The sequence below is a fragment of the Gopherus flavomarginatus genome, chromosome 3 (assembly GCF_025201925.1).
Source record: "Gopherus flavomarginatus isolate rGopFla2 chromosome 3, rGopFla2.mat.asm, whole genome shotgun sequence".
Taxonomy (NCBI): domain Eukaryota; kingdom Metazoa; phylum Chordata; order Testudines; family Testudinidae; genus Gopherus; species Gopherus flavomarginatus.
The window spans coordinates 256115398-256131157 of record NC_066619.1 but is presented as its reverse complement, the minus strand read 5'-3'; the positions used below and the strand labels follow the sequence as shown (position 1 = coordinate 256131157).

Below are 15760 nucleotides of genomic sequence, written 5' to 3'. Positions count from 1 at the left end.
TCAAATTTAGGTTGCTAGGTAAGAGATTAAAGACCAGGACCTCTCCATGGTAGCATACTTTGAAATGCTTCCAGTTCCACCTGCTGGGCCAGGAAAGCAGGCAGAACCGTAGGGTCTCAATGTGTGGATAAGACAATGGTGTAGGGAGGAGGGTTTTGAGCTGTTAGGAACTAGGGAACCTTTTGGGAAAGGAAGAGGTTGTACAGGAAGGGTAGGCTCCACCTAAACCAAAACCGAAACAGACAGCTGACTTGTAACATGAAAAAGATTGTAGAGGATTTTTTAAACTAAAGACTGGGGAAAAGTTTATGGATGCAAAGGAGTACAAGGTTCAGATGGAGACATCTCTTAGGGTTGAATTTATTAAAGGGAGAAATTTATATGCTAGTAAAGAGAATAGGAAGTTGGTAAAGGAGCAAATGAGGACAGTCGAACATGAGAGTTCCATTTAAATGTAACACATAAAGGCAAGCAAGTGAATACAGTAACTCTTCACTTAAAGTCATTCCGGTTAATGTTGTTTCATTGTTACTTTGCTGATCAATTAGAGAACATGCTCGTTTAAAGTTGTGCAATGCTCTCTTATTATGTCGTTTGTCAGCGGCCTGCTTTGTCCACTGCTTGCTGGAAGAGCAGCCCATTGGAGCTAGCTGGTGGGGGCGTGGAACCAGAGTGGACTGGCAGCTCCCCATCAGGTCCCTGTTCCCCTAAGTTCCCTGTGCGGCAGCTGCCCAGCAGGCTATCAATTGCCAGCAGTTCAGCTGTCCCTCCCCCCACTGCCATGTGCTGCTCCTGCCCTCTGCCTTGGAGCTGCTCCCAGAGACCGCTGCTTGCTGTGCAAGGGGGAAAGGGGGGGGCGTTAATGTCAGGGTGTCCCCCTCCCCCCTGCTCCTGCCCTCCGTTTACCCCATCTTCATAGAGCAGGGACAGGGGGTATGGACATGACAGGACTCAGGACGGAAGGAGCTTCCTGGCAGCAACTTCTGTCTCAACTTGCTGAATCTACTTAAAAAGTCAGTGTACTTAGAGTGGGGTCAGTGTATTTAAAGGGGCCTTGTGCATCTCTTTCTCTCTCTCACACACACACGGTGTCTGTCTCTGTCTCTGCTAGGCTGTCTCCCCTCCCTCCATTCGTGCTGCCTTGTAGAGTGTGAGACTACATGAATAACAATGGGTTAACCCTTGAGGGCTCAACTGATTGCTAGTTCATCATTTAGCAGTAAGACATTCCCTGGGAAATAGCCTACCCTCTGACTTTACCACCTCCAGCAAATTTCACAATCATCATTGCTGTGTACCAGTATTAAATTGTTTGTTTAAAACTTATACTGTGTGTGTGTGTGTGTGTATATATATATATATATATTTAGTCTTTTGTCCGGTAAAAACAGTTTCCCTGGAACCTGCCCCTTCTCCATTTACATAAATTTTTATGGGGAAATTGGATTTGCTAAACATCATTTCGCTTAAAGTCGCACTTTTCAGGAACATAACTACAATATTAAGTTACTGTATTGACAAAATGTTCAAGTGCTTATATACAAATGTTAGAAATTTAAATACTAAGATGGATGAACTAGAGAGCCTGGCATTAAATGAGGATATTGATATAATAGACATCATGGAAACTTAGTGAAATGAGGATAATCAGTGAACGCAATAATTCCAATGTACATAATATATAAGAATAACAGTAGGTCATGCTCGTAGGTGAATGTAGTATCCCCTTCCGGTTTCAAAAAATGTTGTTTCTGTCCCTCCTTTCATAATCAGGATCAGACAAGTTTCATTAAATGGTTTGAGTAGTTTTGTTTTGTTTTGCTTTAGAAGAGAAAAGAGTTAATTGTAACTAGCAAATGCACCCACTTTCTAATAAACATTTGATCAGAATAAAATTGGACTGTGAACATGCAACAGTTAATCTGTATACTCAGCTACTCACCACCTTCATTTTTATGTGTCTGTAAATAACTTGTATGATAACTTTAAAGATTCTTTTTATGCAGTCTGAAGATGAGTCAAGGCACATGCAAGAGGATGAATCCCAGATGTCTTCTAGAGTCAAGTTTCGTGATTCCGTCAAAAAACTCAAGCAAAAGTCACATGTAAGAATCATTTTCCTTAATTACAGTAACCTTTACTTACTTCAGTGGGGCTTGGTGTGGCTGCAGGATTTTCACTGGGTGGAGCAGCTGGCAGGATTGGGATCTTAATTTGAAAAATGCCCTCCCCATTGTCAGGGGGCTTAGGAATGTAATAAACAATTTAAAATATGATCATCTTCATAAATACCCATAGCAACTCTGCCAACAAATATTAAAAATAGCCACAAAAATCTCTGATAAAAGAACTGTGAAATCAGAACAATGTGGGCCCAGGGACTGGGGGCCATAGGAGCTCTCGCTTCTTGTTAGACATTTCTCTCATTGATTGACAGCCGCAACAATACTCCTATGTATTACATGGGTGGTAACAAAATACTGCTGTTAATTGGGTCACTGGGTATAAATTTTAAAGATTCGTTCTGCCTCTTAGGGGCAGATTTTGACACTGTGTGCAGGGGCAGGAGAGTCCCACAACTTGTGCTTCTTGAGTGCAGGCACTGCCAGCTGTGTTACAGGAGGCAGGACTGGACAATGTCTTTCCACCTTACCCCTTCAGTACTGTCTGGCAGAGTCTGGGACCTTCAGCATGGGAGATATAGAAGTCACTTCTCATTGTGCTCCTCTAAACTCCCTCAGAGGGCATTGTTCCTGCCTGTGATTTCTGTGTGCAAAATACCTCTCGAAACTGCTGTTTGTATGATGCCCTCTACCACCCCCTTCACCTTTCACAGCCACAACATAATCCTAGCCTCTGATCATTTCCTAAGTATGTTTGTATTTAAGAAGATGAACAAGTAAAAACTGAAGCAATTGATATTTAAAAATCTTACTATAAATGTTTTATTAAGTAGTAGAGATATTAGTGGTAAAAGTTTGATATATAAACTGTTTAACAGATGCTTGATTTCATAGTTTTGATGTTTGTGTGATTTTTGTTTAAATGATTCATAAGCATTATTGCTGTTACTCATGAAAGGATAGTTTTAGCTGTTTTACTTGTATGAAAAATTGTAAACGTGATCTTGAATAAATGATACCTTCTCTCCTTAGGTCCAGACTGATTTTCCTTCTGCTGAAGAAGCCTATAAGTTTTTTACTTTCAGTTTTGATCCTGAGCCAGAGAATATAAAGGATGAAACTAAGAGCAAAAAGAAGAGTGAATCAAATCAGGAGGAAGAGGAAGGGGAAGAACTGGAATCTATAGTAAGCCATCAGCAAGAACAAACAGAGGATGGAATGGTACAAATCATAGACACACTTTTTAATATTTTTATTCAGACTTTTTATGCTAACTTTTGCTTATCCATTTAATAAAAACTGATTTATTTTGTAATTTATTTTAAAAACAAAATGTTGGGATTACATTTTCAAAACGCTGAGATGAGATAGAAGTTGATTTGTTTGCAGTTAGTGCTTTTTCTTTAGTAGTGAAGTACTTCTTGCTTAATAATTACATAACAAATAATTGACACTCTTGATGCAGAAGCCTTGTAAGGCTGTATAGCCATATATGAGAAAATAAGAGTTTTATAGTAAACTGAACAAATCAGTAGACATTGTATCAGTAGTTGTCAATTTCACCTGAGACTAATATTGCATGTTTATTAAAGAGACTGGAAAAAAAAATCATGATAGGCTACTTTTTCAAGACAATATGAAATTAGGATGACAAGACATTAAGGAAAAGTGATTATAGTTGATAATCCATGGTGGTAACTACAAGTCTGATTCTTCCACCCTTTCTCACATTGAGCAGTATCTTCCTCCACAAATTGTCCCATCATTCCAAAGGAATTACTGGCAGACTAGTGTACTACTCAATGTCAATAAGGGTGGTAGAATCTGTCCCATTTAACATATTTGTTAGTAAACTGTACGTTTTGTTAAAATGAAATGGAGTTTCTATTTCCAATACTCTAATATATAGTAACTTCCTAACATCTTGAATAAACTGTGATGATATTGATTTTGATTATTCCAGTGTATAAATGTGAATGACTAGCTTTACCCAATACAGTATAGCCTCGCTATAATGCCTTTCATAACAATGAACTTTTGAATATAATGAACCCGGTCTCTGGATCTCACCTTAAGCCCTGTTGCTGTGGCAGGGGCTGACAGCTCCTCCAGCCCTTGCGCAGCCCCAGGGCTGGAGGAGCTGTTGCCCCTGCACCCCCCATGGTGGTTCTCTTTTGCTGTAATGAACCCCTGGCTATAAAGAATAAATGGCTTGGATCCCGAGGGGTTAGTTATAGCAAGGATGTACTGTACAGCATAATTTAAATAAAACCCATTTTTCTGTTTGCATGCAAAATTGTGAGATTGATGTCTTCCAGACCAGAATTTCATACTAAATAAAAGAACTAATACGTTTTTACATTTCACATATAGGATGAAGAGGACTGCCTTGTTAATAATAGAGAAGATTTATTCATTATAGATCAAATGGCTCGTGATTTTCTAGTAGTAAAACCTGCAGACTACAAAAGCTATTCTGAGCGACTACAGAAGGAAAGAGAAATTTTGTTCACTCCAAGCATCCTAACAGGTATGATATGCATTTTTTTCTTTTTTTGCTAAATTTAACTGAAATATAAAATACTCTAACCCAGGGGTTGGCAGCCTTTCAGAAGTGGTGTGCCGAGTCTAATTTAAGGTTTTGCATGCCAGTAATACATTTAAACATTTTTAGAAGGTCTCTTTCTATAAGTCTATAATCTATAATTGAACTACTGTTGTGTGTAAAGTAAGGTTTTTAAAATGTTTAAGAAGCGTCATTTAAAATTAAATTACAATGCAAAGCCCCCCTGAACCGGTGGCCAGGACCCGGGCAGTGTGAGTGCCACTGAAAATCAGCTTGCGTGCCACCTTTGGCACCCATACCATAGGTTGCCTACGCCTGCTCTAACCTCCAGTAGCACCTGTTGTCTGAGGGTCTCTGTGGTACTGTAGGTACAGCCAGAGGAATCTGTACCTGAGTGGGAGTCTTGAAGCACAGACACCTAACTAAATTGTCTCATATGTTAGACCAGAGGTAGGCAACCTATGTCTCTTTGAAAAGTGCCAACTGTCTTCAATAGTTTTCTACCTTGGGCTTGTTGAGAGGCACGCTAAGCAACCTTAGGTGCTCACTAACTTAGTGGTCATGTTTCCCAAAATCCAGCGTTGAGGCAGGAGCCTTTGCCAAGTCCCCTCACTGGGCCTGCTAAATCCTCAAGCTTTTGCTTCCCAGCCTCATTCTGTGAAGGAGGAGGAAGAAGAAATAGAGCCATCAGTCTCTCAGCTCTTCCCAAACCCATTAGCAGTATGTGCTAGCATTGGTATCTGGATCGTTCTGAATGTCAACATCTTCGATGTTGGTATTCTTGAGTTCTCAGTTCTGGGTGCTTTGCGTCTGACAGCATCAGCTTTCAATTGCCTCAGTGTTGGCGAGTGTATTCTTGATTTAGTGGAGAAAACAGACTGATAATTAGATCTGTGCTCCTTATATACACCCCAATATATAGACCCGATTGTATAGAAAGGTGAGGTGTGAGGATGTAGTTAGTGCGGGTGGAAAGCCCCAGTGGGTGCTGCTATCTAGAAAGTTTAAGTTCATGCCCCAGAGTGCATGAATCAACTATACTGGGAAATAATGCAGGCTATGCTCAAAAATGAACAAACAACGTCAAAACACTATCACTAGTAGAATGTTGTTATAAATTTATACTATAGATCTATCCTTATCATGGAAATAAGAGCTGCTTTGGTTATGTACATAAACAATATTAGTTATTGACATCAGGCAAATTTCACAGACAGCATTTTTAAGGTGTTCCCTTTGCAGCAGCAAAATATCTGTGTAGTTTTTAAAAAGCAGTATAGGTCCTTAGAAAGCTAATAAATTATATCTCCAGTTATAAAATATCTTACATATTTGATTTCTCTTTAGTGCCTATGTCTCTGAAGGTGCCTGAAAACATGCAGCCGAGGTACCTAGAAGATGAGGGTCTTTACACAGGAGAAAGGCCCATAGTGTCACTATCTAATCAAAACATTCTAGAGAACAGAATACTGAGACAGGAGCAGGTAAGTCATCACTACATTATTACTTGTGTCTGGTTCAGGTTCTTTTTATGTCACAAACAGGAGTGTCCAAAATTCAGACCCTTTCCTTATGATGATTAATTTTTTATTTTATTACCCTTCAGGTGAAGCGTGAATAATCAGATTAGCATATGGGCCACATATATTAAAAAAAAAAAAACAGTCTGAGAGCAGTATCAGAATTTTTGAAGGTTTTTATCAGAAAGTAAGCATTTTGGGGGGAATTGGCAACAATGGAGTGCTTCAGGCCAGGTACCTCCCACTCAAACTGTATCTTTCAACAGAGAACAAAAAAGTGTTTTCTTTGTCTCTGGCAATGTTCTGCGGGTATTAGTGCAATAACGGGTTAAATCCAAAATTATCTTAAGAAGGTATTGTTAGGCAATGTTGCTATGCGGACAACACTACACAGGATCTTTTCAGGGGGCAAGACAAAGATGCCACATTTATTATGATAATACAATTTGATTTATGACCAATAACTAATGTCTAAACACACACACACCCTCCAGATGTTCTGCAGCTGCTGTATAGTTACCAGTCTTGAACATAGCTTGAGTTCGTGGCTTGGGATCGTAGCTTGTGGCGGCTAACTGGCCAGGAAAGCCGGGCACAAGGAAAGGCTGGGTTTGCCCTCCCATGTTGGCAGCAGAACGTTACCCTCCCAAAACCTTCCATCTCACCCATCCTTTTTATAGGCTTTAATTTGAATCCAGAATCTATAGGTCTTGCTGTGTCACGCTGCCTCTGGGTTCAGTGTCATTGATCACCCATCAATTGCAGACGTGACTTTCAGCGTCGGACCTGGCTTTGATCTTCCTTCTATTGTGCCTTTGTTCTTTTCTTTTTAGGGTAGACTCTTCTTACTTTGTTAGGGCTGTTGTTTGCATTTTCAGCCATTGGTGTTTGAACTCTATTTCATCAGGACAGGCTGGTGCTGGAGGTTGATTCCATCATCCATACATACCTCATTCACACATTTAACCTAAACTAATAAGATTACAGCAGGGTTTGCAAAAATGAAGGTTGCAGCAAGCTTTTTCAAAATGGAGTAAGCATTTTAAAATGGGGTTTGAATTACAATATGGCAAACAATGAACAGAAGTTACAATATAGACAAGTGTAAAAGCAGCAAAGAGTCCTGTGGCACCTTATAGACTAACAGACGTATTGGAGCATGAGCTTTCATGGGTGAATACCCACTTTGTCAGATGCATGTAATGGAAATTCCAGGGGCAGGTATATATATATGCAAGCAAGGAGCAGGATAGAGATAACGAGATTAGTTCAATCAGGGAGGATGAGGCCCTCTTCTAGCAGTTGAGATGTGAAAACCAAGGGAAGAGAAACTGCTTTTGTAGTTGGCTAGCCATTCACAGTCTTTGTTCAATCCTGAGCTGTTGGTGTCAAATTTGCAGATGAACTGAAGCTCAGCAGTTTCTCTTTGAAGTCTGGTCCTGATGTTTTTTTGCTGCAAGATGGCTACCTTTAAATCTGCTATTGTGTGTCCAGGGAAATTGAAGTGTTCTCCTACAGGTTTTTGTATATTGCCATTCCTAATATCAGAATATGTCTGTTAGTCTATAAGGTGCCACAGGACTCTTTGCTGCTTTTACAGATCCAGACTAACACGGCTACCCCCCGAATATAGACAAGTGTAGTGGATGGAAAACAGTGAACAGAAGTTACAATACTGAAACAGTGTAAGTCTCAGTGGTTTAAGCAGAAATTGGATTGACAGTGAAACTTACAAGGGCAACTGGCTGAACAGCTATAACTGGTTTTATGAATGAATGTTGTTTCATTCATAAAACTTTACTTATGACGTTACATTAATAAAGTGAACAATTAAAAACAATTTCATTCATTGGTTCTACAATGTGACCTATCAAATGGAGCATTGGACTGGGACTTAGAAGACATGGCTTCTATTTCCAGCTCTGCTAATAGCCTGCTGGGCGACCTTGATTAAGTCATGTCACTGCTCTGTATTTCAGTTTCCCATCTGCAAAATGGGGATAATGATAATGAATTATTTTATAAAGTGCTTTGCTATCTGCTTATGAAAAGTGTTATGGAAGAGCTGGTTATTGTTATTATTTATTAGAAAATTAAAGTAAATCAAAAGTGAGCACTATAAAATTTAATTTAAGATTTGCATAACATCTTGGTTAGACAGATTAAGACCATCAGAACAGCCATATTGGGTCAGACCAATGATCCATCTAGCCCAGTATCCTGTCTTCTGACAGTGGCCAATGCCAGGTGCTTCAGCGGGAATGAACAGAACAGGTAATCGAGTGATGCATCTCCTGTCATCCACTGCCAGCTTCTGGTACTCAAAGGCTAGAGACTCCCAGAGCACGAGATTGGATCCCTGACCATCTTGGCTAATAGCTATTGATGGATCTATCCATTACATTTCTTGTAGTTTTAGCAATATCAACAAGCATGCAGTTTGCATCATATGCCTTGTGTACATTAGCATGTTTCCTAAAATGTGCAAGGTTGGGAGATTAAGAAAAATAGTGACATAAGGAGGATTCAGACAGGATCCTTAGATGTATTGCCTTTGGGTCTGGGGCTTGTCAGTAGACTGCAGTATACTCAAAATTTTCTGTGTGAATCAGCTAAAACACATGGGGGATGCCACTCACAAGTTACTAATGCTTAAATTATTTTGCTTGTTTGCTTCCTTAAAGAAAAAGATTTAAAAGCTGTGTCTCCAGAAATATGGGATCTTATTTTCTGGAATAATAGTATAATTGCAAGTCATTCCCATATTAAAGTTACAAAAAATGTTATCTACTTTATTATTCATAGGGAAAAAGGTGGTTTGGAGATGATGGAAAACTCTTAGCATTGCCTAGTCCAATTAAACAATCTTCTACGAGACCGCCAATATTTTCATTGGAGGAAGGCATAGAACCAGAACTTGAAACATTGTATAGAAAGGTAGGTTGCATTTCATATATGTCATTACTGTGACACCATTTAGTATTGGTTACTATACTCTCAGGAATCCTTAACTATGAAATTTTAGGATTAATTCAAGGATTTGTCTACAATGAGTGTCTTACACTGTTATGGCTAGACCAGTCCAAACCCCTAAATGTGGTGTCCTCATGTAAAAAGTGACTTGCACTGGGTTAAGCTTTACCAGTTCAAGTGTCTTTTTACATTGGTGCAGCACATCTAGCCTAGGAGTTTGCACGGTGAAGCTGCATTGGTGTTGCTACACTTGTGCAAAGAAAAGAATAATCTAGTGTGGGCAGATTCAAACAGGCTGTGTTTCACTTCTGTGACTCTATTTCTGAAACCTTTCTTAAAGCTTTCTTTCCGTCTTTGGAGAAACCATGACACATTAGCATATAATAAGGCTTCCACTTTTGTGAGATGAGAATTCTTCCAGCTGCTGCTGCACTACCAGTCTGAAAGTTGCTCATCAGCTGGCCCTAGTGACAATTACAAACACATAATTCTCCATCAAATCTAGTCCCACAGGTCTATTAATGGGCCTGCAATGCAGAAAGAGGCAAAACTAAATCTGCACTTCATTGGCAGGGAAGAACTAACCATACTCATCTAGAGATGCTTTCCAGTCTCTGTTCTGCTTTCACAGTGCAAGCATGTTGGCTAAGGGTAAAATTGCAAAAATGCCTAATTCCCATTTTCAAAAATAACTTAGGCCCTTAGGAGTGTAAGTCCTGCTGAATTTTGGTGAGACATAGGCTCATATATGTCCAAGTCACTTTTGACAATGGGACTTCAGCTCCAAAGTCACTTATGGCCTTTTGAAAATTTTACCCAATATCGCTCCTGCTGCAGAGCTGAAACAAAGGCAAACCAAAGAAAATTAAATTAAAAAAAAAATGTAAGAAAACCAGGGCTCTTGTCCTCTACAATCTCTGAATTGATTTCAAGTTTGATTCTCTACCCAAAGGGGAGCATCACCAGTGCATTATTCCTTCCTGAGGGACTCTGTCTGATAAGAACAGCCATATAAGATGGTGCATAAGCTTGTTGAGAAGACAAAGCATAAATTCATCTGGTTCTGCGCTGGAGTCCCTTGATGAGTACTTCAAGTGCACGTAGGCAAGCTGTATCGACTTTTGTCAGGAAGTAGCAAGGGCATAATGATTGACCAGGCCAGAGGTTTCCTTGGTGCCTCTCACCATGCCCGGAGAGGAGCAGTGCAGCAACTGAAGTCCTCTTGGCTCTGACAGAGAGCCTGCAAGCTGCACTCCGTCACCACCTACCCTAGTTGTGATGGTACTTGTACATGGAATATTTGATTAGTCATCCCAGCATCAGGCTCTTAAGAAGAGATCAGCTGAGGCCAGTAAGGAGCGCGTTGTGCTCTTCTGCCAGTCTTGGTTGCAGTTGCTTTACTGTGAAGAATATCTGATCAGCCACTCCTGCCTTCCTTTGGGCTGTGGAGGGCTGTTGCGAAGCAGCTGAATCCCCTAGAAGACATTGCAGACAGTGGTAGGGGGATGCAAGATCCAAAACACTGTCCCTAATATCCTCTCCCCTTGAACTTAAATCACAGATCTCACTGGGCCTGACTAACATGAGTATTCCCCTGCAGCATTATAGGGAAGCAAGGTGGCCTTTTTACCTCTCCTGGTTATACCAGTATAACTAGAGGGAAAGCCACTTCTCCAGAAGAAAGCAGAGCACACCCCAAACCAACTGACCAGGAAGAAATTTGGTGGGCTTTCCTGCTCCCAATTCCAGCTTCTCCATATGGCTCCTTCAGTGCCAAGTCTGAGCAGAATCTCCAGTTCAGAGTCAGACGAATTCACTTTGCAGGCTATTGGCTATTTGGCATCTTAAGCTTTCATCCTGGAACTCAAGGAGAAGTCCTTGGTGCTTCCTCTTCCTGCCTGAAGCTATTCCTCCTCCCAAAGAAAAGCTGCCAAGCACTTGATGATGGCCACATCAAGTTGTTTAGGAAATCTAAGGCCCTCTTTGTGTTATGTCACTCAACATCAAAGGGGTAGAAGCCTGTATCAATATGGATCTTCGGGGCCATTTTGGAGGCCCACAGGGTAAGGCCTGCCTCTTCCCTCTAATATCTGGGCTCATTTCCTAAATCTTGGCAGCTTCCTGGGAAAATTGCTTAGGGGAAATGTCTAAAGCAGCCAGTTGGTTTTCCCTGCGTATGTTCACTGAGATCCATATACTGGTTCTGTGGACCTGAATTTAATGGCAAATAGGTAAGGCCCTACTTGAATTGTGGGATGATTGTCAAAAAAATGCGGCTAAGTTGCAGACAAGCCATGGAAAATGGCAGAAAAGTAATAATGGACCTTATTTTTGGAAATAAAGTCTATTATTATTATTATTATTATTATTTTATTTTCCGCTCTTGGCTGCCTGGGATTAAGAGTGGGGGCTCTTGCTGCTGGGCACCTGGGGCTAACAGCGGGAACATGGTGCTGATAGCAGGGGCACCCACTGTCAGCTGCCCAGGGCTGAGAATGGGGGGTTCCCGCTGTTGGCCAGCTGGAGCTGATAGTGGGAGCACGGGGCTGATAGCAGGGGCTCCCACCATCAGCCACCCTGGGCTGAGAGTGCAGGTTCCCGCTGTTGATCGCCTGGGGCTGAGAGCTGGGGGCTAGGGCTGACAGCAGGAACATGGGGCTTCCACTGTCAGCCCTGAGCCCAGAAGGGCTTGCATGTCAAAATGCTGGTAGAAGCCTAACACTGCAGAATCTGCAATAACACAAGTTAAGTAGGGCCTTACAAATAGGAGAATTTTTCTTGCTGGCTGAAAATTTCCTTTTTTCAAGAATCCACATCCACAGATTCAATCTATCCTATGTTGATTGGGATGCAAATGAGTTGTATTCATATGTTTCTATTTAACTAGTTTGGCTGTGCCTATTTGCTGTGCACTGGGTTTATTAGTGTTCTCAAGTATTGTTTTCCTAGGCAATACTTATCATGCAACTTTTAGTCAAGAGTAATTGAAGTTACTAAGCAGGACATTCAGGTGAGTTTGCCATTGATGGACAGATCTGGTTCTTTTTTAACTGTGTAGTGTAAAAGATCTGTTGATAGGTCTGTAGAGCTGGATTCTTAAAGCAAGGATTTTTTTTGATTAAACAAGATACATTTTCTGTTCTAAAAACTCAGGTACAGGCATGTTATGATTAGGTATAGACAAGTGGGTTATTGCCTGTCACAGGACCATCTTTACAAGCTTTAATGCACACGTCAGAATAGTCTTAAATATTTCACTCTTTTATTTTCTTCATTTCAGGCAATGAAACCTATGCATGCCAACCAATATATTGTTGGATCTGGGGACCCTCAGGGACAGTTTCAACTGGACGTTGATATTTCTGGGTTAATATTCACCCATCATCCCTGTTTTAGCCGTGAACATGTTCTGGCAGCCAGATTGGCTCAGTTGTATGATCAATATCTAGCAAGAAGACAGCAAAACCTTACCAAACTCCTTACAGATAAGGTATTTTCATTGTATGCTCTAGCGTGTTGAGATACTCAGTAGCTAGTTTAAGGTTAAAACTGAATTTGAGTCTTCAAAATGTAGCAATGTAACTTCTAGCTTTGTGCCATGAATAATATATTTTGTTGAAAATAATCCTGTTTTTCTGTAAAGTTTTAACCCCCCCCCAAATATTTGTTCTTTAACATCAGATCAAATGAATTTCAATTGAAAGCTGATTAAAATGTGTCCAACAGCATAGTGAAACATTACTCCATGTTCAGTGCAGACCTACCTGTTTGTTTATTTAAAATCTCTAAAGGGATCTGAGATACAAGTCAGTATAATTGTTTTAATACAATAGAATTTACATAGCTTCCTTTATACAGAGTATCAAAAATGTTTTGCAGTGAATGGTAGATATGGCTTTACCGAGTTGTGTACAGTGACTCAGACAGGCAGAAAGGGAAAAACAGCATACAAAGATGGAGAAAGGTGAGTGAAGCTTAGTCTCAGTTCTAGGTGAAAAGGAATACAATTATTATTTGTTTCCATTGTATTGACATGAATTCCTTACCTTGACATTTTTAAGGAAAATGTTTATAAATACTTGGTTCCATTAAAATAAAATTATAGTTTCCAGCTTTATATCTGTGCTAAATATTATGATTTTATTTGTATATTGTCACACTTAATATATTTATCACCAAAACCTGGTGGTGTAATAAATGAAGACGTTGGGATATGAGAAGTTATTCCAGGCATGAGAATAAGAAAATTTAAGATCAAGCATGAGAAATTTAAGGCACAGGATCATGATTTGAGAAAGTTACAATCAACTGAAAATTGGAATTGCTTGTCCCGTTCTTGTTTAGTACTGTATCTGAAATTATCAAACTGAGGCTTACTGTAGTTTTACGTCTGTTTCACCCATTGTGAGATGATGATGGTGTAGACAGGAGAGATTTAGATTTATTAGGAACTGGGGAAACTTTTGGGATGGGGGAGCCTATACAGGAAGGATGGGTTCCACCTAAACCAAAGTGGAACCAGACTGTTGGCACTTAACATTAAAAAGGTTGCAGAGCAGTTTTTAAACTAAGAGATGGGGGAAAGCCGATTGCTGTAGAGGAGCATGTGGATCGGACAGAGACTTCTCTTAGATGAGAGTCTATTGATAGAGATTCTCTAGGTTTTAGTCAGGAGGAGAGGATGGGAGAGGATAAAGTATGAGCCAGATCAGATGAGAAACATTCACATAAAAAAGAATCTGACACATCAGAAAAGGGCAGACAGACAAACAGTGACAGTTTTTTAAAGTGCTTGTACACAAATGCTAGAAGTCTAAATAATAAGATGGGTGAACTAGAGTGCCTCGTGTTAAAGGAGGATATTGATGTAATAGGCATCACAGAAACCTGGTGGAGTGAGACTAGTCAATGGGACACAATCATTCCGGGGTACAAAATATATCAGAAGGACAGAAGAGGTCATGCGGGTGGGGGAAGAGAGGAGGAGGAGGAGGAGTGGCACAATATGTGAAAGAAGACGTAGAATCAAATGAAGTAAAAATCTTAAACGAATCCACATGTTCCATAGAATCTCCATGGATAGTAATTCCATGCTCTAATAAGAATATAACAGTAAGGATCTATTATCGACCACCTGACCAGGACAGTGATAGTGACTATGAAATGCTAAGGGAGATTAGAGAGGCTATCAGAATTAAGAACTCAATAACAGTGGGGGATTTCAATTATTCCCATATTGACTGGATACATGTCACCTCAGGATGAAATGCAGAGACAAAGTTTTTCGATACTTTAAATGTCTGCTTCTTGGAGCAGCTGGTATGGGAATCCACAAGGGGAGAGGCAACTCTCAATTTAGTCCTGAGTGGAGTGTAGGAGCTGGTCCAAGACGTAACCGTAACCACTTGGAAATAGTGACCATAATATAACAACATTTAACATCCCTGTGGTGGGAAGAACATCTCAACAGCCCAACACTGTGGCATTTAATTTCAAAAAGGAGAACTATGCAAAAATGAGGGGGTTAGTTAAACAGAAATTAAAAGGTACAGTGACTAAAGTGAAATCCCTGCAAGCTGCATGGATGCTTTTTAAAGACACCATAATAGAGGCCCAAATTAAATGTATACCCCAAATTAAGAAACACAGTAAAAGAACTAAAAAAGAGCCACCGTGGCTTAACAACCATGTAGAAAAAGCAGTGAGAGATAAAGAGGCATTTTTTAAAAAGTAGAAGTCAAATCCTAGTGAGATAAATAGAAAGGAGCATAAACTCTGTCAAATTAAATGTAAAAATGTAATAAGAAAAGCCAAAGAGGAGTTTGAAGAACAGCTAGCCAAAAACTCAAAAGGCAATAACAAAATGTTTAAGTACATCAGAAGCAGGAAGCCTGCTAAACAACCAATGGGGCCCCTGGACGATCGAGATACAAAAGGAGCACTTAAAGATGATAAAGTCATTGCGGAGAAATTCAATGAATTCTTTGCTTCAGTCTTCACGGCTGAGGATATTAGGGAGATTCCCAAACCTGAGCTGGCTTTTCTAGGTTACAAATCTGAGGAATTGTCATAGATTGAAGTATCACTAGAAAAGGTTTTGGAATTAATTGATAAATTTAACAGTGACAAGTCACTGGGACCAGATGGCATTCATCCAAGTGTTCCGAAAGAACTCAAATGTCAAATTGCGGAACTATTAACTATGTTTGTAACCTATCCTTTAAATCGGCTTCTGTACCCAGAGACTGGAAGATAGCTAATGTAACGCCAATATTTTAAAAAGGGCTCTAGAGGTGATCCTGGCAATAACAGACTGGCAAGTCTAACGTCAGTACCAGGCAAATTAGTTGAAACAGTAGTAAAGAATAAAATTGTCAGACACATAGAAGAACATAAATTGTCGGGCAAAAGTCAACATGGTTTCTATAAAGGGAAATCATGTTTTACTAATCTATTAGAGTTCTTTGAAGGGGTCAACAAACATGTGGACAAGGAGGATCCAGTGGACATAGTGTACTTAGATTTCCAGAAAGCCTTTGACAAGGTCCCTCACCAAAGGCTCTTATGTAAATTAAGTT

General features: G+C 40.0%; 1 protein-coding gene across 4 annotated transcripts in view; it reads left to right on the top strand.

Moving 5' to 3' along the window:
• CC2D2A (coiled-coil and C2 domain containing 2A) overlaps window positions 1-15760 on the top strand; it is a 155467-nt gene that overhangs the window by 30419 nt on the left and 109288 nt on the right. For all 4 annotated transcript variants that reach the window (XM_050947299.1, XM_050947302.1, XM_050947301.1 and 1 more), the window contains 6 exons: window positions 2007-2105; window positions 3156-3344; window positions 4497-4653; window positions 6037-6173; window positions 9015-9146; window positions 12463-12672. In XM_050947299.1, the coding sequence (XP_050803256.1) occupies window positions 2007-2105; window positions 3156-3344; window positions 4497-4653; window positions 6037-6173; window positions 9015-9146; window positions 12463-12672 (924 nt within the window). The remainder of the gene's footprint in view (window positions 1-2006; window positions 2106-3155; window positions 3345-4496; window positions 4654-6036; window positions 6174-9014; window positions 9147-12462; window positions 12673-15760) is intronic.